Below are 26,543 nucleotides of genomic sequence, written 5' to 3'. Positions count from 1 at the left end.
GAGTGAAGGTGATGAATACTTGGACAGTATATTCTTACCACTGTATAGTTTTGAAATATGTATGCTTAAAGAAAATGATGGAATTCTGCTTGGCGAGGAACAAAAGAAAGATCTCGATAAGATGCTGGTAAATAATGACGACATTTTTTCTGAGCCTACAAGCACCACACCGTTTGCAATTCATCGTATTAAAACAAAGGAAAGCGACCCTATTGCAAGCCCTCCATATCGTCTATCGCCGTCTAGGAGAAACGCGATCAAGTCTGAAATTGAACGAATGTTACGATTGGGAGTCATAGTAGAATGCCAGTCAGCATGGGACGCACCAGTTGTTATGGTTCCAAAAAAGAATGGTGGTATCCGTGTATGCATCGACTACAGAGAATTAAATGCCATTACTATTCCCGACCGTTATCCTCTGCCGAGAGTGGACGACATTCTTCACGAAGCCAAAGCAACGAGTTTTATGTCAACTATTGATCTTCAAAGTGGATACTGGCAAATTGGAGTTCACAGAGATGACCAAGACAAGACAGCTTTCATAACTCCGTTTGGTATGTACAAGTTCGTCCGTATGCCCTTCGGATTACGAAACGCTCCTGCAACGTTCCAACGTTTGATTGATCGCCTAAAGACCACTCTCAGCGACATAATACTATTGGCATATCTAGATGACATCATTATTTGTTCACCTACTTTTGAAAAGCATCTGGATGACTTACGTTAACTTTTTCATCGACTTCGAGAATTTGGGCTAAAAGCAAATTTGGAGAAGTGCCGTTTTGCGTGCGACAAAGTCCATTACCTGGTGCACGTTCTAACACCCAAAGGTATAAGGACTAACCCAATAAAGTGGCAGCGATTAGACAGCGAAGAGAACCACGAAATGTTAGAGAGCTGATGTCATTTCTACAAGCATGCTCCTGGTACCGGCGTTTCATACCATCCTTTGTTGAAATTTCTTAACCACTGTCGTCACTCACGAAGAGAAATGCCTCATGGATATGGACTTCCAAACAACAAACCGCCTTTGATCGGCTAAAGGAATTGCTTACCACTGCTCCTATCCGAAAGCAAGCTGTAGATAATGAGATCTTTGTGTTAAAAACGGATGCAAGTGGTTATGCTCTCGGTGCAGTTTTACTCCAGGGGGAGGGCCCTGATGAGCATCCAATCGAATATGCAAGCAGATTGTTGACCAACGCAGAACGCAATTACTCAACTATAGAAAGAGAAGCATTGGCAATTATGTGGGCAATGCAGAAATTCCGCGGTTATGTTGAAGGCTCTGAAGTTAAGCCTCTTAAATGGTTAATGTCCATTAAGTCACCAACAGGACGTCTGGCTCGTTGGGCACTTCTCCTACAACCATTTAACATCCAAATTGAATACAAGCCTGGAAAAACGAATGTCATTGCAGATACATTATCTCGCCCTCCATGCCAAGATGCTCACGAAGAAAAAGAATCATGCGAAATATGTGCTTTTTCCATTGAGATACCTAGGACAAGTTCCAAAGAAATTAGAGAAAGTCAACTAAGTGATCCAGAGCTCAAAGTTATTATCGAATGTCTGGGTAAGCATGAAGAAGACGAAACATATTGGTCCAAGAGAGGTTACTTCATCAACGACGGTGTGCTGTATTGTTACAATGACGATGAAACCGAAGAACCACAACTAGTTGTACCAAAAGATGAAAGGGAGGAAATCCTAAAATTTTACCACAGTGATAATACTGCCGAAGAATTGCAGAAAATTGCAGCGCGATATTATTGGCCTGGAATGCGCCGTGATATTTCCAAATATGTAAAGGAGTGCATTGAGTGTCAAAGGTACAAGGCGACAAATTTGAAACCAGCTGGATTCTATCAGACTGTTGCCAGCAACCAACGTTTTGAAGTAATCGCCATTGACCTGTTTGGTCCCCTTCCTATCACCCCTAATGGATTCCAATGGATCTTTATCACTGAAGATATTGCTAGTATGGGTACAGCTGTTCCCATTGCGAGTTGCTACAGCCGAAAATTGCGCCAAAACCTTAATAAACGAAATATTTTTATGATATGCAATTCCTAGGAAGGTTATAAGTGATAATGGAGTCCAATTCGTGTCTGCCGTTATGCAGAAGGTTGTCTTCTGTTTGGATATTCAACACGTCCTGACTCCTGGCTATCATCCAGGAGCAAACCCAGTTGAACGAAAGAATCGAGACTTAAAGGCACAGCTAGCGATTCTAGTAGGAAACGATCACCAGTCCTGGGACGAGAAACTTCCCAGTATACGTTTTGCCATGAACACAACATATTGCCAAAGCACTGAGTTTACTCCAGCTTACCTAACTTTTGGTCGAGAACTCCGAACCATCGATGATGTGCAACATGATTTGAAAGCCATCGTTCAATCAGAAAATTTCATACCTGAAATCACGCCATATCTCCAAACTTCAGCATGTGTCCTTAAGGATGTTAAGGATAACGTGCATCGTCAACAGGATCACAATAAAAGAAATAGCAATACCCACAGAAGACCGCAACCGTCTCTTGATGTCGGCAGTAAGGTATTTGTCAACACACATGTTTTAAGCAACAGCGATAAAGGACTCACCTCGAAATTTGTTCCAAAACGTGATGGTCCATACACAATTATTGAACGTCTTATGTCATAGCTCATGAAGATGACTTAACATTGCCATTGGGGACATATCATGCATCCGCCCTTACTCCAGTTGTTGGCGAAGCCAATGAACATGTACAGCCAATAAGAATTCTAAGACGAAGAGGAAGACCCAAAAAGAATACTGCTGATGCTTAATCGGGACGATCCTAAGCATCAGAGGGGGAGAATGAAACGGAACAACATTATTTTATGACCTATTTCTAATTTGATTTCATTTCATTTAACTTTAATATAATCTATGAATTTCATCTGTAAATATTTCATTTCCACCTACCTATCATGAATACAACTCATATTTGAATTTTATAAGTTAACTGCCTAAAATACAACCCTGTACATAATTTTAGTTACTACTATTAAAACCAACCCTACAATAATATTACACAAGGCCCTACTATCGCTTCACATAAGTAGCAAGTAAGCTCTTGAAAATCAAATAAAATTACTAATTCCTTTAGCGAACATTGAGCACTGTATCAAATCTGGCTTCATAGAAGTGCAAGACAGAATACAAAGTGATTCAAACACACTAAAGAGAATAAAGTGAAGTATTGTCTTCGTAAATTCAACATCTCGTGTTTTATTGTATGAGGCCATACAATCTCCGCTCTCGATCCGTTTAAGAATGAAAAAATGTATGTTATTATATCGAAAAATATAATAAAAACACCCAAAACGTTTTTCAAACAATAGAAATTTTTTTTCCCAATGTATTACAACACGCCCATTTCATTCAGTACAGTACATTTTGTTTTATGTGTTGGTAAACGCACAAGAATTTTTTTCCGTAGAAAAAAGTGCAAAATAAAAAAAAATTTCCAATACTTTAAAAAATAATAAAATACTCTCAAATTTTAATTTTGACCAAATGTAGGGTGCACGGACTGTAAAAAGCCTGGGGGTAGGGCAAGGAATACATAGGTTTCGTAAAGAGCCACAAATCCTCATCAGTTCCCCTGTTTTATGTCTGGGATATTCTCCCCAGAAGTTATATTTAAAAATAACTTCTATGGCAGAAAACTTTTTTTACCCAAGTGACTAATAAACAAACGTTTTTTTTATAAAAACAACAATAATGGGATTAAGCCTCACCATTTTGCAACAACAAAATACTATGGTATCCCGATCAAACAAGTCAACACTGTTCTTTAAATTTTATAGTAATATATATACAAAATTTTTTCGAGATCGGCTTAGGAAAGCAGTGTGTAACGTACTCGAGCCTACTAATCAATCCTGAAAAGGATTAAAGGGTTTTCAAAAAAAAAAAAAAAAGAAGAAAATAATAATAATAATAATAATAATAATAATAATAATAATAATAATAATAATAATAATAATAATAATAATAACAATAATAATAATAATAACAATAATAATAATAATAGTAATAATAATAACATAAATTACTGAACTTTTAATACAAACTTTTCACACAACCTACGTTCGACCTCGTATATTAACTATATCCGTATCCGGATATATGAATTGTCTTGCTCACTTTTATATTGACGGTACTAACCTTAAAATTGTATCAATAAAATGATGATGAAGGATGATGAATATTTAGATGAACAATAGGTTGTTATGTATTTGTGATGCCGACGAAGTTAGTAAGTTAGTATTAGGGTCTATACGACCACGTAGGCAACTTTTGTCATAAGCTATCACAATATTCAAATGTGAAACTTGAAACAAAATTATGTTGATAATGTAGCTAAAACCATCAAAATACCGAATATAGGAATGTACCATGGGGGTTATAAAACGTGGACCTGCAAGACAATTTTCTAGAATAGGCTGTAGTATCCATTACGAACTTCAAATACTAAAAAAATTCTGATGAATAATGTCGCTAAAATCATTAAACTACCGAATATCGGGGATACCGTTATATGGGGGCTACACGAAGAAGTGGACCTGCACCGACAATTATCTGTCTTAGGCTGTATTATTCATTACAAACTTCAAATACCAAAATTTGAAACAATTCCGGTAAATAATGTCGCTAAAATCATCAAAATATCAAATATCGGAAGGTACCGTTATATGGGGGCTATACGAAGACGTGGACCAACATGGCCCATTTCTGTAGTATCCACGTCCTATGCCGCAGTATCCATTACGAGCTTCAAATACCAAATTTGCAACAATTCCGGTAAATAATTTCGCTAAAATCATCAAAATGCCGCATATCGGGAGTTACCGTTATATGGGAGCAATATGAAGACGAGGGCCTACATGGCCCATTTTCAATTCCAAAAGTCCTGCAGAAATAATACACATTTGAGTAAAGTTTTATCAACCTACTTCATTTCGTTCGGAAGCTAGAGGGATTTCCACAGACGGACGGACATTGCTAAATCGACATAACATTTTATGCTGATCCAGAATATATACACTTTGTTGGGTCTTTTCGAGGTGTTACAAACGGAATGACAAACTTAATATACCCTCCATACTATGGTGGAGGGTATAAAAATAACGAGTACGCTCGGAGTTTCAAGCTGACGGAAAAACTTTAGTCATTCGCATGGTAGAAGAATACAGGTGGTCGCATCCACACAGCTGCTGTCAAACCGATTTTGGAATTGAAAATCTTGAATAAAATATTAGTAAAATTTGTAAAAATTGTTGAAAAATACAGACCATTACAACCTACGATTTGTGTCGTATAAGAAAACATATTTTTGACAAAACACTTTAAAATTTTTTTTCCATCTACCTATATTCTTTTACCATTTTATTATTTTTTATTTATTTATTTTATCTTTCATTTAACAATTTTCATTCGTGTTTTGAACTTTTTGTATAAATGTTGACATTCTACATATATTTTTGTATTTTTCCGTTTTTAAATTCGGTTGGAGAGTCACTTGTCAAAAAATGTTTTGTCGATAAAAAATTTGAAAACATTGCCTCTCTTATTTCAGTTTTCTGTCGAAATTCCAACTCGTCGACAAAAAGCGTACCTCGGATGAGAGAGAAAACAAAATTTACTCTCGTTTGAATGCCCATACGCCAACATTATGTCTTTCATTCATAATTTTCAGTCTTCCTGAAACATTGTGAAATTATATTAAATTTTTCTATATTGAATTTTGAAATGTCATAATTTATTTTTTCGATAAATGCTCTCATTTGTTAGGGATGGCACACATTTCATCGTAATTCTGTGAGTGATTTGAATGGAACAAAGAACCAAAATCTTTGTTCGCTCAGAAAATTTTGTGTGGGGAATCAACTAGATATTTCATAATTAATGGTCGAACAACGAATAGAGAGCGAATCACGTGCCATGTGAACTTAGCAGGAGGATAATTTATAATAATACACATACTCTAGCTAATTCACTTTTCGGCAACGTCGACATGAGCGCTGCGTAGGCATTTTTCTGTTCCCACGTTCTGATGTAATTTGATATTGCATAGAACAATTATGCGAATGAATTACGTTGCTTCTTCCCATGGTTATATGATCTTCAGGATATTTTTTATACCCTCCACCATACTATAGAGGGTATATTAACTTTGTCATTCCGTTTGTAACTCCTCGAAATACTCATGTCAGACCCAACAAAGTATATATATTCTTGATCAGCGTAAAATTTTAAGTCGATTTAGCGATTTCCGTCTGTCTATCTGTCCGTCTGTCTGTCTGTTGTAATCACGCTGTCTTTCGAACGAATTGAGATAGATGGCTAAAATTTTGCACAAATGTTTATTTTTCCAGTAGGCAGGTTAAGTCACGTCTTCGAATATCCCCCAGATAACGGTACCACCCGATATTCGGTATATTAATGATTTTAGCTACTGGATCCTACAGGCTATGAAAGAAAATTGTATGTGCAGGTCCACGCCTGCGAATAGCCCCCATATAACGGTCGCATTTGAATATTGTAATGGCTTATTAGAAATTTTACCCATGCAGATCCATGTCGTCGTATAGACCCTAACAAAATAGCTACATTCGGTATTTTCAACATTTTAAAAGAATTCTTAACGGATTTTATTGTTTTTGAGAATTGCCAAATTCGTTCCAAAGGGTGGAGGTTATTCAAAGTTCGACCCGGCCGAACTTACAGCTTTTTTATACTCTCTACCATACTATGGAGGGAATATTAACTTTGTCATTCCGCTTGTTACTCCTCGATCTTGATCAGCGTAAAATTCTAAGTCGATTTTGCAATGTCCGTCTGTCTGTCTGTCAGGTTTAATCACGCTATCTTTCGATCGAATTGAGATAGAAAGCTAACATTTTGCACACATGTTTATTCCAGTAGGCAGGTTAATTTCGTAAATGGGCCTTGTAGGTCCACGTTTTCATATAGTCCCCATATAACGGTACCTCCCGATATTCGGTATTTTGATGATTTTAGCGTCATTATTCACCGGAATTGTTTCAAATTACGTATTTAGAGTTCGTAATCGGAACTACAATCTGTGACAGAAACTTGACTGTGCAGGTCCAGGTCTTCGTATAGGCCCCATACATCAGTACCTCCCTATATTCGGTATTTTGACGAGTTTAGGTACAATACTCACCGAAAATGTTTGAGATGTCGTATTTGAAGTTCGTAGTGGATGCTACAGCCTGTGACAAAAAATTGTCTACGCTGGTCCATGTCTTCGCATAGCTCCGATATAACGGTACCTCCCTATATACGATATTTTGATGATTTTAGCTACATTATTCACGGTTTATTTCAAGTTTCGAATTTGAATATAGTAATGGCTTATGACAAACAATGCCTATGTAAGTCCACGTCGTATAGACCCCAATATAACGGCAATATTCGATATTTTTATCGAGGGCATTCCGAACCGACCGAACTTACTGCTTTTTAACTTGTTCTTAACTCATATATGCTCAATAATCCTAAAATATCGTATATATACAGCTGCTTATAACAGAATAGTATTTATCAGCGAATGTATTGAATGAAAAAAGTTATCACTCTATTTTTAAGGTAAAAACAAAACGAAGCATCAACCTATCAGCATCTTATGCCCTCATCCCTGATGAACGCCTGTCAAAAGATATTTCACCTAATGGCTATGAAATTGACTTAAGACCTAACATTAAGGATAATTCATTTTCTGGACATATCAAAATGAATTTAAGTTGGGGTGTGCCTACTCGAAAAATTTCTTTACACGCACATTATGATCTACAAATAAATGATAGATCCATAAAACTATCTAAGCAAACGTGGGACAATGGGTAAATTATTTCATCTATGAATTTTACCTAAACTTAATAAATTTCGTTAAATTGTAGTGATTTTAAAATAGAGAGCATTCCAATTCTGCGGGGAGATCGTCTGCCAAAGAAAACTATATTCGTCGTTTATCTGAAAGACACATTAAAGGAATGTCATCATTGCGAGTTAAGCATGGATTTTGAAGGGGGCATATGGAAAAGTAATGATGGTATGTTCAAAGGTTCATACATCGCACCCGATGGAATGGAACGTTTTTATCTGGCTACATTCATGAGACCAAACAATGCTCGCAGACTCTTTCCTTGCCTAGATGAACCCGGTTTCAAGGTAAGTAGTATATACATAATCGAATGTGCTTTAAACTGTTCAAAAATTTTGCCTTAGCGAAGAAGGTGTTTTTTCCAACCTTTATCTGTTAAAGGCTAGATTCCACATGATGTTAGAGTCATATATAAAGTGATTTTTACATTACATAACAGTATATTACATTATATAATTAACATTTTTGTAGCAGGCTTTTAGACGCGCCCAACATTTATAAAACTTAAACGAAATTCTATACTTTATAAACCATATGGTGTACAATGCTATACAATATACATATATTATATTTACATTAAACTTATACTACGACTATTTTAATATGTACCATTAATATATTGTGTGAAGCGCCATAAAATATATTATAGATATGCTTAAAACAATTGTAAATAAAGTAGCTTTATATTTGACTTTAACATTATGTGTGTACTAACATTAATATAAACAATAATGAGGCTAACCAGTAAAGTCCTAAAGTCGGGCGGGTCGACTTTATGATACCCTACACCACTTTGCTAATTTAGTAGAGCTCCACATAACAATTAAAAGTTTTATGGGAGAATTCAAAAGTTTTATGGGAGGTATGATTATAATTTAAAGTTACGCCGAAGTATTTGTATCTTTTAAATTCGGAATTGTATTGCCCATTTGGTGAAAAATTAATTTGAAATCAGATAAAGATATATATGGGTGCTATATCCAAATCTGAACCGATCTCGATAAAATTTGGCAAAGTTATTTCTGAGCTGTATTTGATATATTTCCCTGAATATCGTTGTTACGGAGTACATATTACGGCTGTGGGTAACAAATACAACAAATCGGATGAACAATATATATGGGAGCTATAGCTATTTCTAAACCGATCTTCACAAAATTTGGTGTACTAGCTTCTAGACTCAATTCGGTCGTATGTGCCAAATTCCATCATATTTGGGTAAATATTAGACTTTGGTGCACAATAAAAGGTAAATCGGACGAAGTTATATATGGGAGCTATATCCAAATCTGAACCGATCTCGATGAAATTTAGCAAAGGTATTCCTGAGCTGCATTTGATATATTTTCCCAAATATCGTTGTTACAGAGTGCATATTACGGCTGCGTAGGACAAAAATAACAAATCGGATGAACAATATATATGGAAGCTATAGCTATATCTGGACCGATTTCGATCAAATTTGGCATACTTATTTTCAGTATTATTTGGTTGTATGTACAAAATTCCATACTATTCGGGCTGTAATTACACGTTTGGTGCACAATAAAAGGCAAATCGAACGAAGAAATATATGGGAGCTATATATAAATTTGTACCGATTATCTCCAATTTTAATAGGGCTCGTCCTTGGGCCAAACAAATGATTAGTGCAAAATTTCATCTAGATCAGATAATAAATGCTAACTGTACTTTGTTTACAAAAATACATGGTCAGACGGACGGACATGCATAAATCGACTCAGAATGTGATTCTATGCAGATCATCAAAAGGAACTATGGGTCTATCTCATTTACTTTTGCCTGTTACAAACAAATGCACAAAGACATAATACCCTGACCACCTTGTGGTGTAGGGTATAAACATTCAGAACACATAGAATAACAAATAGCTCAGGTTTCGGATTCTACTATTTTTGTTTTAACCGAATGTGTAGCCTGAAACATATTTTTATCATTGTGTGTTGTTAACGTACACACACGTCCATATGATTTCGAGCTTGTCAGCTAATCTAAGTTCAATTTTGAATTGTAACTAAACAGTACAGTAAGATAATGTACCGTACCGGAACACAACCCTTAAAAAATATTTTAGTGATACTGTACCGGAGCACAACGAGGAACGTACTGTACCACAGTCGGAGCAGTACAAAATCGTAGTGTACCACATGGAGGAACATTAAAAAAATAATGTACCGGTACCACATATGTATTGTTTACGATTTGTGAGAAATATTAGATGTTTGATGTTTTTGATAATGCAAAAATTACTGATACACTTCAATATTATGAAAATAAAAACTAGATTTATTTTATTTATCATGTATATTTCGATTGGTTGCGAAATTGAAGAAATATGAGAATAGAATAATGAACAACAAATTAAAAAGCAGTAGGTTCGGCCGGGCCGAAATTTGAATACCCTCCGCCATTTGGAATGAATTTGGAGATGAAATCCTTAAAAAAATTGTTAACATTTAAAAAATACCGAATATAGCCGTTATATTGGTCTCTATACGACGTGGACCTACATAGGCATTTGCCATAAGTCATTACCATATTCAAATTCGAAACTTAATATAAACGGTGAACAATGTAGCAAAATCATAATAACCATTCTGCCATAGGCTGTAGCATTTATTACGAACTTCAAATACGCGTCTCAAACAATTTCGGTGGGTATTGTACCTAAGCTCGTCAAAATACCGAATATAGGGAGGTACTGGTAAGTGGGGCTTACACGAAGACCTGAACCCGCACACACAATTTTTTGTCACAGACTGTAGTTCTCACTACGAACTCTAAATACGTAATTTGAAACAATTCCGGTTAATAACGTAGCTAAAATCATCAAAATACCGAATATAGGAAGGTACCGTTATATGGGGGCTATACGAAGACGTGGACCTGCACAGACAGTTTTCTGTCTTAGGCTGTAGTATGCATTTCGAACTTCAAATACAAATCCGGTTAATAACGTCGCTAAAATCATCAAAATACCGATTATCGGAAGGTATCGTTATATGGGGGCTATACGAAGACGTGGACCTGCACAGACAGTTTTCTGTCTTGGGCTGTAGTATGCATTTCGAACTTCAAATACCAAACAATTCCGGTTAATAATGTCGCTGAAATCATCAAAATACCGAATACAGGGAGGTACCGTTATATGGGGGCTATACGAAGACGTAGACCTGCACAGACAGTTTTCAGTCTAAGGCTGTAGTATCCATTACAATCTTCAAATACCAAATTTGAAACAAATCCGGTTAATAACGTCGTTAAAATCATCAAAATACCAAATATCGGGAGTTACCTTTATATGGGGGCTATACGAAGACGTGGACCTGCACACACAATTTTCTGTCACAGACTGTAGTTCCCATTACGAACTCTAAATACGTAATTTGAAACAATTCCGGTGAATATTGACGCTAAAATCATCAAAATACCGAATATAGGAAGGTACCGTTATATGGGGGCTATACGAAGACGTGGACCTGCACAGACAGTTTTCTGTCTTAGGCTGTAGTATGCATTTCGAACTTCAAATACAAATCCGGTTAATAACGTCGCTAAAATCATCAAAATACCGATTATCGGAAGGTATCGTTATATGGGGGCTATACGAAGACGTGGACCTGCACAGACAGTTTTCTGTCTTGGGCTGTAGTATGCATTTCGAACTTCAAATACCAAACAATTCCGGATAATAATGTCGCTGAAATCATCAAAATACCGAATACAGGGAGGTACCGTTATATGGGGGCTATACGAAGACGTAGACCTGCACAGACAGTTTTCAGTCTAAGGCTGTAGTATCCATTACAATCTTCAAATACCAAATTTGAAACAAATCCGGTTAATAACGTCGTTAAAATCATCAAAATACCAAATATCGGGAGTTACCTTTATATGGGTATGCAGTATGCATTTCGAACTTCAAATACTAAATTTGAAACAAATCCGGTTAATAATGTCGCTTAAATCATCAAAATACCGAATATAGGGAGGTACCGTTATATGGGGCTATACGAAGACGTGGACCTGCACAGAAAGTTTTCTGTCTAAAGCTGTAGTAGCCATTACAAACTTTAAATACCAAATTTGAAACAAATCCGGTTAATAATGTCGCTAAAATCATCAAAAAACTGAATATCGGGTGGTATCGTTATATGGAGGCTATATGAAAACGTGGACCTACATGACCCATTTACGAACTTAACCTGACTACTGGAAAAATAAACATGTGTGCAAAATTTTAGCCTTCTACCTCAATTCGTTCGAAAGATAGCGTGATTACAACAGATAGACAGACGGACTTTGTTGGGTCTGACATGAGTATTTCGAGGAGTTACAAACGGAATGACAAAGTTAATATACCCTCCATAGTATGGTGGAGGGTATAAAAAGGACAAAATATGAAGTGATAATAACCATTAAATTGAAATTTTTAATTTGATGCGAAAAAGGTATTTTAGTGGTTGCGTTGTAATGGGTTGTTATGCAGATCATCTACCTGTTATTAGGTGTGTCTGGTTTCTTTCCCTGCAGGAATTGTCCAGCAACATCTTTCTGAGAGAGTAAGGTTGTTTTATTCTCTTTTGCAAGGAAATTGCGAAAAGTAAACAGACGGTATTCCTGCAGAAGCTTGCAACTAATCAGCTGATTTGTCAAAACAAACCAATTTGTCCCCCATTAAAAGAATTAAACGAAAGGAACCACCACCAATTTCACAAGTTTTATAAATAAAAAGGAAATTGACAATAAAATAAAAATATGAGCAATAAAAGGAAGATAGATATGATGTGTTCCGCGGAATCTTTTAAACCTGTTGCTAATGGCATTTGTCTAAAAATGTTGGAAATAGTCTTTTATTTTCTTATTACATATTAATATTTACTTTTTTTCACATTTTGTAAAGTTGTTCTACAAAAACAATTAGTCTTGCTAATTCCAAAACAATATTTTTAAATTAAAACCACGAAAAGAAATAAACAATACAAAACATCTGATTGAATGTCGATGAATGAGAAGAAGAAGAGTTGCAAGAGATTGCAAGAAGAAATTTTTCCAGCAAGAATTTGCAAACTATCACTGAAAGAACTGTCAAAATTTCTCTCTCCAACCGCTCTCTTTTGCAGAATTTTTGGGTTAACAGACGACTTACAGTAACAATTTGTAACAATTGTTACAAGTTTTAGGGTAACCAGACACACCTATTTTGTGGTGCCGAAAATCAATGAATGTACGTGTAAAAAACTATAAATTTTACAAAGTATGGCTGAGTGTTTAGAATCAGTTCTATGATTTCGGCGTTTGTCCCAATTCCGCATCGGAGTACAGGTAGTCTATTATTTTTAAGAAGAATATTTTTTACAATATTTGCAAAAGGCCAATGTCCTGGCTTTCAATTCTTATCAAACGTTCAGTGAATAATTACAAAAACGCGCGACCTAAAAATATTTCTCATATATAAATTAAACATAACGTTCTTTTTCGAGTGACAAAATGGGACTGACTTTATTTTTCCTTTATTCTTAAAATTAAGTTTTGTTGGACAATGTATTTAGTGCAACGTTAGCACTTTTGATTTTATTATTTCTTAGAGTTAGGTTTCTTAAAATGTAAGCATTTATCTGTTGTTTATACGAATGAATGACATGAATGCATTGTAAGCATTTTGCAAGCATATTTAAGTGCCATCGAACTTGCACGCGCAACAGAAACAGAAATAAAGAAGTTAACGTTAACTCCTCCCCTCTTTAAACCGAGCGTCCTCGATCGGTCAAAAATAGGGAATATGAGAAATTCTTCGTATTCCCGGCAATTCCACTACTTCCGGCATAGGAACACGATTACGTGCGTCATACGGACATGAATCTGCTATAGACGGGGTGAGTATAATTTCTTTTCCCCTTTTGCAGATCTTGGACCTTATAATGAGATTTGTCGGAAATACTTAGTGTAGTGTTGCTATATTGGATGACATACGATCCAATAAGTCTTTGTGCAACATTATTTATTAGGATTGTTTCATTGAAATTATTTAACAGGATTACCCCTGGAGAAACTTCTTCAACTGTTGGTACTGTTTTGTTATCAGTTACCGTGCAATTCGATGTCTTGCTATTTAACAAATTAGAAATACAGGTGTTATTCTCTATAGCTTCTAAGTTTATGCTATTACAGATACTTATATTATTGTATTTCATGCATTCACTCTTGATTCCGTATAATTTTAAATCTTGTTTGCACATTATTACATTTTCGAATTTTAATTTATTGACGAACTTCTCAAATTTTATAGGTTTCAGTAATAATCTATTACAAACTTTGTTGTCTGTCATTGGTATTCTAATAATATAAATGATAGATTGATTATTAGTTGCGATTTTTATTTGAGCAAATTCAAAGATTTCTTCTACATTAACAAACGGTATTGAATCTTTTTCAATTATATTTTTAATAATATTTATCTCGTCAGATGAAAGTATGAATGAGTTTACAATTCCTATTTTTGCCCAATGGATAGCGTATTGAATATTTACAATTTCTTGTTTTAATATTTCTATTTTAAATTTTAATTTTGAACTTAATCTATCTCTGTTTACATCACTGTAATTTATACTTTTTATTATTTCATTAGTTATTTGTGTTAACTCATTAATTTTTCTCAATGACAATTTGTTAATTACAACTTGTTTATTATTGTTTTCTAGAACTTCATTAGTTTTCTGAGCTATTATTTCAAAATCATCGTGGTCTGGATTTCCAGCAATCCATTTCCACGCTGAACCTATAAAATTCAATGATCGTTTATTTTTCACGTTTGGCTTCAAACGGTCCAAGTATCCTTGAATCTCTGTCAGCTCATGGGTTAGGAAGGGATGAAGGAAATGGTGTTTGGTTATGTTCTGGGAAAGGATGTTTTGTAGGGAATTTATTGTTTCTTGATATTTGTCGATGTCAATGATATGAATTATCCTGAAGTTACCATCTTGAATTTTTGCCAAACCGGAATCAAACGCAACAATTTGAGAGTTTGTATAGTCCAAAATCTTGACATAGGCGGTCGCCGTGGCGAATAAAAATCTGAAAATATTTGATTTCTTAATTTCTGATATTGTTTTTGTGTACGGTTTTTCCTGATTCTGTAATAACAGTTGTATTTTGGTTTTCTTTTACTATTTCTTGTCTGTATGCCTTACTTAACTTTGTCCCAAGTCTCCTATTCTCTTTTACGAATATGATTTCTCCTGGCGTATAGGTTTTTGGTTGAGTCCTTTTCTTATTGTGGTAGTTAATATCTTCTGCTTGTTTTTCTTTAAGCCTTTGGGCAATTTCGGATCTTTCTTTCTCTATATCATCCTGACTCATGTTTGCCCTTTTTCCAAGAAATGCTTCAACTGGTTTCTTTTGAATGCTTGAGTGTATTGTGTTATTATATTCGTAAATGGATCTATGTAAAAGCTCTGAGAAGGATTTGTGTAAGTTCTGTGCTTTTAGACATCGCATTATCTCTGACAGTGTAGAGTGGAACCGCTCAATTTGCCCATTTACAGTACTACTGTACGGCGGGATTTTGAACAATTTGATGTTGTACTGATTTTCTAACATGAAAACTATTGCTTTGGAATTAAAAGATCTTTCGTTGTCGATAACTATTATTTCAGGAATTCCAAAGGATATGACTAATTCCCTAAGTGGTTCTTTAATGTCTTCTGCTGATCTTGATTTCAGAATTTTTGCTTGAGCGTATTTAGAAAACTTGTCTATAGCCGTCAATACGGATGTCTTTTCGGTTATGTAAATGTCTATGTGAACAATCTGTCCAGGATTTTGTGGGATAGGTGTTTCCTGTAGGCCTATCTTATTAGGATGTCTATCGTATTTGTTTTCTTTGCAAACTTTACATTGATCGACTATTTTCTTAATTTTAGCTTGCATTCTGGGAAAGTAGTACTTTGTCAATAACTGTGCTTTATTTTCTACGCTATTTCGGTGTGCTCTATTATGTTCAGCAATAATCTTGTTTTCTTGGTCTTCATCATTTTTCAAGTCGGTTACCATTTGTCTTGAATATTTGACTTTGTATTGTGTGAAATTATCACGGAACACTTCTTGCAATACTCCCAAGATTTCGTCATTAGTCTTTAAGCAGTTTGTTACCGATGGGTTTAAATATTTCTTCAAAATGTCTCTGAGAAATTCTGGTGTAATATTTCGTTCATTTATAGTATGTCTGTGATAAGTTGGAAAGACAATTTCAAATTTATAAGATGGTTCATCATCTTCTGAAGAGATGAGAATTTGATTCTTAAATGCGTTTATCGGAGCGTCAGTGTATTGTATTAAATTATGAGATGAGCTTTCATGACTGTGTTGGGTCGAAGTCAGAGCATTTATCTCTTCTGGTTCTTTAGGAGGTCTTGATAGTGTATCGGCAACTACATTTGTACTACCGGGTTTGTATAGTAATTCGTAATTGAATTCCTCAAGGAAGGCTTTCCATCTTCTTAGCTTGAAATTAGCTGTTTTATTATTCAATGCGTATGTCAGTGGAAGGTGATCGGTATAAATTTTAAGTTTGGCAGAACCGTAAAGGTAGTTTCTGAGGGATTTGAGAGCCCAAGTAATTGCAAGCATCTCCTTTTCGTTTGTTGCATAATGTTCCTCTTCCTTTTTGAAAGTTTTAGACAAAAATACAATTGGTTTATTATCTTGTGAAAGCACTGCGCCCATTGCATAGTGCGAAGCGTCCGTAGTAAGTTCAAATTCTTTATTAAAATCGGGATATGCCAATATTACGTCTTCCGATGACAATATTCTCTTTAATTTATTAAAAGCTTCTACTGCTTCTTGATCGAGATCTATGGCCATTTTATTGGAAACGTATTTGGACGCACGTCCTGCCTCCCCCCTTAAATATATTGTCAGAGGTTTAGAAATTTTGGCATAATCTCTAATAAAGCGTCTGTAGAAATTACAAAGTCCTAAAAATGATCTTAAGTCTTTTAGTGTTAACGGAAGTGGAAATTTTTCTATTGCTTCAACCCTTTTTGGGTTTGTTTTTATACCGGAATCGGATATTATGAAACCTAGGAATTCAACTTCTTTTTTCAAAAATTCACATTTGTCGAGTTGTACCTTTATATTGGCTTTCTCTAATGTCTCGAATATGGTTGAAATATTCTTGAGATGTGAATCTTCATCCTCTGCGAATATTATTATATCATCCATATAGATGAAACATATTTTGCCAATGTGCTCCCTAAGAATGTCGTCCAAGGCTCGTTGGAATATGGACGGAGCATTTTTCAAACCAAATGGAAGTCGAGTGAATTCGTATTTTGCATTATTAATAGAAAAGGCAGTTTTTTCTCTATCACTTTCCCTAAGTAATATTTGGTGAAATCCACTTTTTAAATCTAATACACTAAACAGTTTATTTTTTCCTATTTGTGGTAGGATTTCATTTATTTCTGGGATGGGATATCTATCTCGAATTGTCTCCTTATTTAATTTTCTATAGTCTATCACCATTCTGTATTTCACTTTGCCTGATGCATCCGATTTTTTTGGCACGATCCAGATGGGTGAATTATATGGTGACCGTGAAGGTCTAATTATACCTTGATCGAGGAGTTCCTTTATTTGTTTTTCTACTTCTCCTTTCAAATGCATAGGGTAGGGATAAAATTTTGAATAAACTGGTTCGACATTGGTAGTCTGAATATCGGCGACTACTGTCGTAGTGTAAGTAAGTTTTTGATTTGGTTCCCCAAAGAGTGATTTATGCCTTTGGATCACTAGATCTAATTTTTGTTTCTCTTGTGGGGTTAAATGGTCTGTCCTAAGGTCGATAGTGTTCACAGATCTAGATAATTTCTGCTTTATTTTCACTTTTATTCTATTGTCTATAAGCATGTAGTCTTTTGACGTATAAATGACAGCAGATAGTTTTTTTAAGCTATCGTTTCCTAAAATTCCGTCAAAAGATTTAAGGGTTGGTAAAAGGAAGAATTGTAGAGGGCAACAATTTTTGTCAAAAAGATTAATAAAAGTGTGTTGTGTTATTGCTGTTTTTCCTCCTACTGAGTTTGCAAAAAACGGGGTTTTATTTTCTAAAGGATTTTTTATAAGTCCAGGTTGGATATAGTTTTTATTTGAACCCGTATCAATCAAGATTTTAAGAATTTGCCCTGAATTCGTCCTACATTCAAAATAAGGTAAGGACGAATTCGTTAATCTAAAAAATGAATATCTACGAATTCTTGTGTATCTTCTTTGTCATCGTTGTCAAGAACATCATATTGATTTTTTATGTAATCATTGAGATCAGATAATTGTTCTTGATTTTCATACTGCTCTAACATTGTTTCGTATTCTTCAGCGGTGGGACCTAATTCATCTGTGTCTACATGAAAATTTCTTTGTGCCTTATCAGGTCTCCTAAATTGGTCAGAATGTTCTGATGGTCTCTTTCCATAAAATCTATTATTTTGTGCTGGCCTATTCATGTAGTTAACAGCTCGGGATTGCATGGAAGCATCTATTTCCATCGGCTCAGGCTTGGGCTGAGGTTTTGGTGCTGTTGGTCTTGGTGGTTGCAAATTTTGATTTTGGGGGTAATTATGTTGATTGTAATTATTACGAGGATAAATAGGAGGATTAGAATTATTTTGTCGAACACCAGAGTGTTGTGGCAAATATGCCAATTGTGGGTAAAATGGCATCTGATTCGTATTTTGAAAATGAGTTTTTGGATGGGGTGGTTTCTGAAAATTTAGTCTATTATTTTTAACTGTTGGATTGTGTGAGTTAGCAAATTGTGCTCTAGCGAATTGATTTTCCATTTTGAGACATAATTGTAGTGCTTGTGGGAGATCCGTCGGTTCTTTCATGCCAAGATGAATTGACATTTGTCCTTTTAGTCCTCTTATGAAAATGTCTAAAGCTTTATCCCTATAAGTTTGGGCTAGGATATCTAGAGCTTCTTTACCTACATCGAGACATGACAATTTGTTCATAATAAGCGTAAGGTGTGAATACACTTCTTGATAAAAATCTTGGATACTGTTGTTACCTTGTATTAAGGTTGTCATTTGATATTCTAGTGTCGTAAGATCACGCTTATCTGCGTAGTGAAGCGTTAGACACTTTGAAATACTACTCCAATTAAGGGGTGTATTGTAAGACTCTAAGGCCGCATCGGCATTACCGATGATTTTATTCCTTATGGTGTTAAGGATGGCAAAGTATTTTGGGGTACCTTTTGTAGATTCGTATAACTTAAGGATCCTTTCGACACTCTTTTTCCAAGAGCTGAATTCCGATGCTTTTCCTGAAAATTCTCTCAAGCTTCTCACTACGTCGGGTACTTTATCTAAATCTGTCAAGTTTTCTCTATATCTGACGTCGATAGTTTCGTCTTCGCCTGCTATGTCTGAACTAGGTCTTAAAAATTGGGCTATGGCAATTTGGCATTGCTGTGCACAGATTCTGGCAATGGTTTGTTCCATGTTTGCTGAATTTATTGCGCTATTATTGTTATTATTATTCTGTCCGTTATTATTTTGTCCGTCGGAGTTATTGACGTTAAGGATGGGTGGTCGGATGAGGTTATTGGGGTTGGACATTTTAAACGATCACTATTTAGTTGTTAACCTTTTAGAACACAGATTATATTTTTACAATTTTGTTTTGTTTTAACTTTTCAGAATTAATAATAGGAAAATTGTTTTATCAATGTTTTTAGTTTTTGGGTTTTTTTTTTTCTTAAACGCTATCACTTTTTATCTCTAAATTTACAATACAACTTTATAGAGCATGCCGTCTGTTTTGTTTTAACTTTTCAAAATTAATAATAGGGAAGTTGTTTTTATCAATGTTTTTAGTTTTTTTTTCTTCACTTAAACACTATCACTTTTTTTTCTAAACTTACAATAAAACTTTGTAGAGCATGCCGTCTCCTGTTGATTCTCCGTATTCCTTTTTGCTTCCGCTACTAAGGGGGTGTCTTCAATCTTTTGAGCCGGCTGGATGTCGTTGACTCTCTCGTACTCCACAAGTTTTTCCCACAGCTTTTGTGGATTTAGTGTTGATTTACAGCCTTTATAGGGTGTCTTCTTCAACAGGTTATTGATGTTTTTAGTTACCAGTACGCAGCTTTATGAGGTGCCTTCTTCCACAGGTTTTGATGTTTTTAGTTAGCAGTTTGCAGCTTATGAGGTGCCTTTATTAATTTGCAGCCGTTTGGGTGCTTTAATTTTTAGTTGACAGTTTGCAGCTTCATGAGGTGCCTTTATTAACTTTGCAGCCGTTTGGGTGCTTTTAATTTTTCGTTGGGCGCCAATTAAACATAACGTTCTTTTTCGAGTGACAAAATGGGACTGACTTTATTTTTCCTTTATTCTTAAAATTAAGTTTTGTTGGACAATGTATTTAGTGCAACGTTAGCACTTTTGATTTTATTATTTCTTAGAGTTAGGTTTCTTAAAATGTAAGCATTTATCTGTTGTTTATACGAATGAATGACATGAATGCATTGTAAGCATTTTGCAAGCATATTTAAGTGCCATCGAACTTGCACGCGCAACAGAAACAGAAATAAAGAAGTTAACGTTAACTTATATGTTCAATATAAATGAATCAAACGTTAACGAAGTTTTATGTAATTTGCAAATTTTAATAAAAAGATTTTAAGTGTTCCGATTGCGGAACACTATGATTTTTTAGTACTCCGACTCCGGTACACTACGATTTTTTAGTGCTCCGACTGCGGTACATTACGATCATCGTTGTGTTCCGGTACAGTATCACTAAAATATTTTTTAGTGGTAGCGTACCGGTACACTATCTTTGTGTACTGTTTATTTTCGAACGCTGACTGTAACTTATCGTAATTTTTTCTACATTTTTTTTAATAATATCTCATAAAATTAAAAAGAAAGTTATTTTAAGGCTGAACTTTTTTTAAGCAATATTGAACTCAAAAATAAATATTTGTTTTGGTTGCTTTGTATTCTTACAAGTTTATGGTTAACTTTCATGACGAATATTCATTTGAAGAAGATTGTTAAGGAAAACATAATATTTACAAATGTGTATGTTCCTCAACTTCTACGCATGTTTACAATTTGGGTCATGTGCATAATACTACTATAAATGAAGAACCAATAAAAAAAATTGCATATTATCTTAATAGATCTGACTTGAAACATTTTAAATAAAAACAATCTTATTTTGTATTAAACGTTGTTGAATTCATATGAATTATTATTTTATGTTTGTTTTTAGGTTTTAATGTAATTTTGATGTTTTTTGCTATTTTTTCACTTTAAGTATACAGAAATTATTCGATAAATCAAATTATTCAAACAATTTAATACTCTTAATCGAACAAACTAAAAACCCCCAAGTCGATTAATATTTTAATCGGACAAAACCGATTAACTGAATACTCTAGTATTTTCGTACTGCTGCGGTGCTGAGCTATTTGGCCAAGGTTGATTAATATTTTGTGGTATTGGGTCTATGCAAGTGTTAAAAAGTGAAATTTCAAACAATCACATCAATTTAATTGCCAATAGTGTGCAGTTAACGTGAAACATTTTTTTCCATCCATTCTATGGTGAATATATTAACTTTGTCATTCCGTTTGTAACTCACCGAAATACTCATCATACCCCCAACAAAGTACATATATTCTGGATCAGTCAATTTTAAGTCGATATATCAATGTCCGTCTGTCTATTGTAATCACATTATCTTTGGAACGAATTGATATAGAATACTAAAATTTTGAACACATGTGTTTTTGCGAGTAGGCGGGTTAAGTTCGTAAATGGCGTATGTCGGTCCACGCTTTTGTATAGCCCCCATTTAACGGTACATCTCAATATTCACTATTTTGATGGTCTTAGCGACATCGCAAAGCGGAATCGTTTCAAATTTCGAATTTGAAGATATTTTGGGTACTATAACTACTTGTGCAGGTCCACGGTTTCGTATAGCTCGCATATAACGGTATCTTCCAATATTCGGTATTTACATGATTGCAACATTATTTAACAAGATTGGTTTAAAATTTCATGTTTAAACTACGGGTTTCATTTAAACGGTATTTTTCGGCGATTTTTTTAGGTTTTCAAGTTTCTTCCAAATGTGTAGTGTCCGGGAGGATATGGTATCCGTTTTTACAAATCTTAACACCATTGATAAGGGGCTTCTGTTGTCTTTGCTATGCCAGCGATCATTCAGATGGGGTGGTTCGGTCCTTCTTCAGAAAAACCTTTATTAATACATTGAATTCATATATTCTCCCTTTTTATATAAAACTCGACTATTCCATAAATAAAGTGGATTATAAAGATTTTTTTATTCAAAACATAATGCAATTCCTTAAATAATATTTATAAAAACAAAGAAAATGAAATTATAAGCTTATAGCTTCATAAAAAATTGATATAGGATTGAAATATTTAGAAATATAATTATTTTAGATCCGAAACATTTATAAGACATGTACAGTCCTTAAGGAGTTAAAAATACTAAAGATATCTGCATATAAAAGCAAGCAAACCGCTTAGGAAAACAATGATATAAAAAATGACGAATTAAATTGAGAGCGAATAATTAATCTGAACCGTTTTTATACTATGGCAATATTCACCTCAATTGAGAGAAATCATTATGAACGACACTCATTGGTTATTTTAACTAATTACTTTTTTTAATAAGTCAATGTAAGAGAGCACTGAAATATCAATAACAAAAAAGAATCAGCTGTTACCAAATTTACAACTAACTATGGAATAAAGAAGGCCTCATGCATCGAAATTGATGGTTGTTGTTGCTGCAAAATAAGAGTATATGGAATGGGGAGAGTGCTGTCTCTTACGTTAATTACAATTCTCTAAAACACTCTTGACTTAAAAAAAAGTACATCTGAAATCCACATTCAGTTGAGTGACATCAGCTCACAATTTATAATCAGCAAGGGGTCTTTTGAAGACTTGTTACAAGTACGCAATGTTGTATCTGAAGTTGCACGTTGTTTAAGACTATGTATCTCATGCACATCGGGAAAAAATCAAATGTTGGGTGCTGCCGGCATGGAAAAAATATTGTGAGATGATTTGCATATTTGGAGTGTATCGTATTATAGGTGCATATAACTGGTGTGATCACTTATCTTCTGGTGATTCCAATTAATTGATGTGCGACCACTTGGTTGAGGAAGCTGATTTCCAATACGGGTTAAAAAGATATTTCCATTATATGTAGATCAAACACTCCAAGATAATTATTAGGTGGAATTTATTGTTTGTTGCTTTAACACACTACAATGAGGTTTAAGGTATAGGAAGCATGTCCTTTGAGAATCCAATAAAAAAGTCGACACGCGACCCTATGGATATCGTAACTCTTTATAGTGTGGAACGCTTTAAGTAAGGCGGATCCTGGCAAATGTGAAATAGGTATTTTTCTGGTTGCAATCTTTAAAGGATATACTTGTTTTAAAGCACACACCAACCAATCTCTTTTGAATCACCTTTTTATACCCTCCAGCATAGTATGAAGGGTATATTATGTTTGTCATCCCGTTTGTAACACCTCGAAATACACATTTTAGACCCCAAAAGTATATATATTTTTGATCAGCATAAAATTCTATGTCGCTTTAGCGATATTCGTCCGTCTGTGGAAATCACTCTAGCTTCCGAACGAATTGAAGCAGATTGATAACATTTTGCTCAAATGTATGTTATGTCTGCAGGACTTTTGGCATTGATATAGCCCCCATATAACGGTATCTCCCGACATCCGGTACTTCGTTGATTTTAGCGACATTATTCACCGGAATGCTTTCAAATTCGGTATTTGATGTTCGAATTGGATGCTACAGCCTATGACAGGAAATTGTCTGTGCAGGTTCATATATAACGGTACCTCCCGATATTTGGTATTTTGATGATTATAGCGAATTTCTTCACCGGAATTGTATCAAATTTGGTATTTAAAGTTCATAATGGATACTACAGCCTAAGACAGTCTGTGCAGGTCCACGTCTTCGTAGAGCTCCCATAAAACGGTACCTTCCGATATTCGATGTTTTGATGATTTTAGCGAATTTATTCACCGGAATTGTTTCAAATTTGGTATTTAAACTTCATAATGGATACTACAGCCTAAGACAGAAAATTGTCTGTGCAGGTCCACCTCTTCATAAAGCCCCCATATAACGATACCTCCCGATATTCGCTATTTTAATGATTTTAGGAACATTTTTTACCAGAATTGTTTCTAATTTCATATTTGAAGTTCGCAATGGATACTATAGTCTACGACAGAAAATTGTCTGTGCAGGTCCCCGTCTTCGTATAGCCCCATAGACGGGACCTCCCGATATTCGGTATTTTGATTTTATCGACATTTAGCGATTTTTTTTAAGTTTCGCAATTGAATACTGTAATGGCTTATGACAAATGTTACCTAAGCAGTTTCATGTCGTCGTATAAACCCTAATATAATAGCTACATTCTGTTGTTTAAAGATTTTAACAGAAGTTTTAAGGGATTTTGTTGTTTTTGAGAATTGTCAAATTCGTCGCAAACTTTTCGAACTTACAGCTTTTTTACTTGTTTTGTTTTAATAAGATTGGCAGAAATGTTAGCAGTTATTGATGTTGACTAATAACACTGATTATTAATAGAATCAGAATTGCAAAGTATGTTTGAAAAATCAGTTGAAATCTCAACTTTAAAATTTGAAAATTCTTAATAAATTTTTTTTAAAAAACACGCGAAATTTTGCATTTGTTTGCAGGATTTAACGAATTGGAAAATTCGTTTTGAAACAAATTTCTGAAAATTATAAAATCTATTTAATTAAAAACAGTGATGTTAATTACTACTGCTGCTAAAAAATCACAAAAATTTGTCAATCAAAATGCAGATAAAAATATAGTTTTGACATTTTCCTTTTTTATCATTATTTTTATTCACAAGTTTATTTCAATTTGGCCAAAAATATTAAAATTTGTATTGTATAGGATTTTGCTCCTTTTTACTCCCGGTTGAAAGGGTGTAGAAAACAAGTTAGTGCACAAGTGTGTCTTCGATCGTAAATGATGACCTTTCACAGATTGTTGCCCTTTCAATTGGAAAACGTGACTGAATAAAAACATGTTTTATGGAAAATTTCATTGTTAAATTTAGGCTCACGTGGTCGACCGATGTTACGAGATACACTTATATGGGCGTTATGCCTGACCGATTTATACCATTTTTAATATCAATCGTTCTGAAAATTCCACGTAATATACCATGGAAAAAGCAATAGAGGTAAACTCATTTGCTAAATTGAGTTTGGCAAAATAATTTTTGCATATCTAAAAAAATCGAAAATAAAAGATAATTTATTAGTTTTGAAAATTCTGATACCCATAATTTTCAAAACTAATAAATTATCTTTTATTTTCGGCGTTCTTTGGCACGTAAAAACATATCTTAGGAATACCAAGTGTATTTACCTTTTCTTGGAGTAAAGAATATAAAGATAAAGATTTCAAACCCTTCATCTTAAGAAACTATTTTGGGGAGGTTTTTATTTAGGCCCACTTTAATCTTCTTCGGTACTAAAACGAAAACTCACACAGACAATTTCTTGTAACGAATTTAATGCCAATTCGAATAAAAATTAGGGATGACAATCTTTTACCAATATTGTAGCAGGCAAGCCAAGGCATTGTCTTCATACTTGTCCTAAGCGAAACCATACTCATACATTCCATAATTAAGTCTTAAATGACTTATCAGACTAAAATTTTAGTTTTCTGTTTTAGATTATATCCTACCTTGACTTTTATATCCTCTAAAAGGCGTGAAATTAGCAAAATATTTGGTTTGAAATAAATGTAGAATTCTTTCCAGCTGTACGCCCATATTCAAGGAAAAACTACAAAATGTAAATTTGACAATGAAGCGACATAAAATATAAAAATAATCTTGTGATAGCAATTGTACCATGAGGCATACCTTTTGAGTGAAAAATGTTGCAGAACCCTTTACTACTCTAATAATTAAGCTGAGATGTTAATGTGTGTATTATAATCCGAAGACATTTATAATTTTTAATCGATTCAATGGGAACTCAATGCAATATTTCATTATTTGTTCATATCATGCATGCATCGACGAAGCCGAAACATCCACAACCCAAAGAGCAGAAAATTTTTCTAAGTGTAAAATCTATAGCAAAAGTATAATCTTGCAAATTAAAAATGCAAAATGGGAAGGGATTATAAATAAATCCAGTAACTCAAATGAGCTTTGAAAATTCAAAACATTAAAAACCCAAATATAAAGATCGTGCCGGATTATTGTTATATGAAAGAAGTATGATGTACGTAGGTCAGTCCTTTCATTTTAAATATTTTCATTCAGAATTCAAAATAATCTATATATATAAAAATCAATTGTTGTTTGTTGGTAACGGAATCAGTTGAAAACGGCTGGACCGATTTGCATAATTTTTTGTACAAACATTCGTCATACCCCGAGTCAGGTTTTTAAAAAAAATATTGGCCACGCCTTC

The 26,543-nt window shown here is 34.3% G+C and overlaps 1 protein-coding gene across 1 annotated transcript in view; it reads left to right on the top strand.

Moving 5' to 3' along the window:
- LOC101892363 (aminopeptidase N) overlaps positions 1 to 26,543 on the top strand; it is a 766,723-nt gene that overhangs the window by 259,517 nt on the left and 480,663 nt on the right. Inside the window, exons 3-4 of the mRNA XM_059122797.1 lie at positions 7,646 to 7,899; positions 7,957 to 8,227. Of these exons, the coding sequence (XP_058978780.1) occupies positions 7,646 to 7,899; positions 7,957 to 8,227 (525 nt within the window). The remainder of the gene's footprint in view (positions 1 to 7,645; positions 7,900 to 7,956; positions 8,228 to 26,543) is intronic.

The sequence above is a fragment of the Musca domestica genome, unplaced genomic scaffold (genome assembly GCF_030504385.1).
Source record: "Musca domestica strain aabys unplaced genomic scaffold, Musca_domestica.polishedcontigs.V.1.1 21, whole genome shotgun sequence".
Classification (NCBI taxonomy): domain Eukaryota; kingdom Metazoa; phylum Arthropoda; class Insecta; order Diptera; family Muscidae; genus Musca; species Musca domestica.
This window is presented reverse-complemented; position numbering and strand designations above follow the sequence as displayed.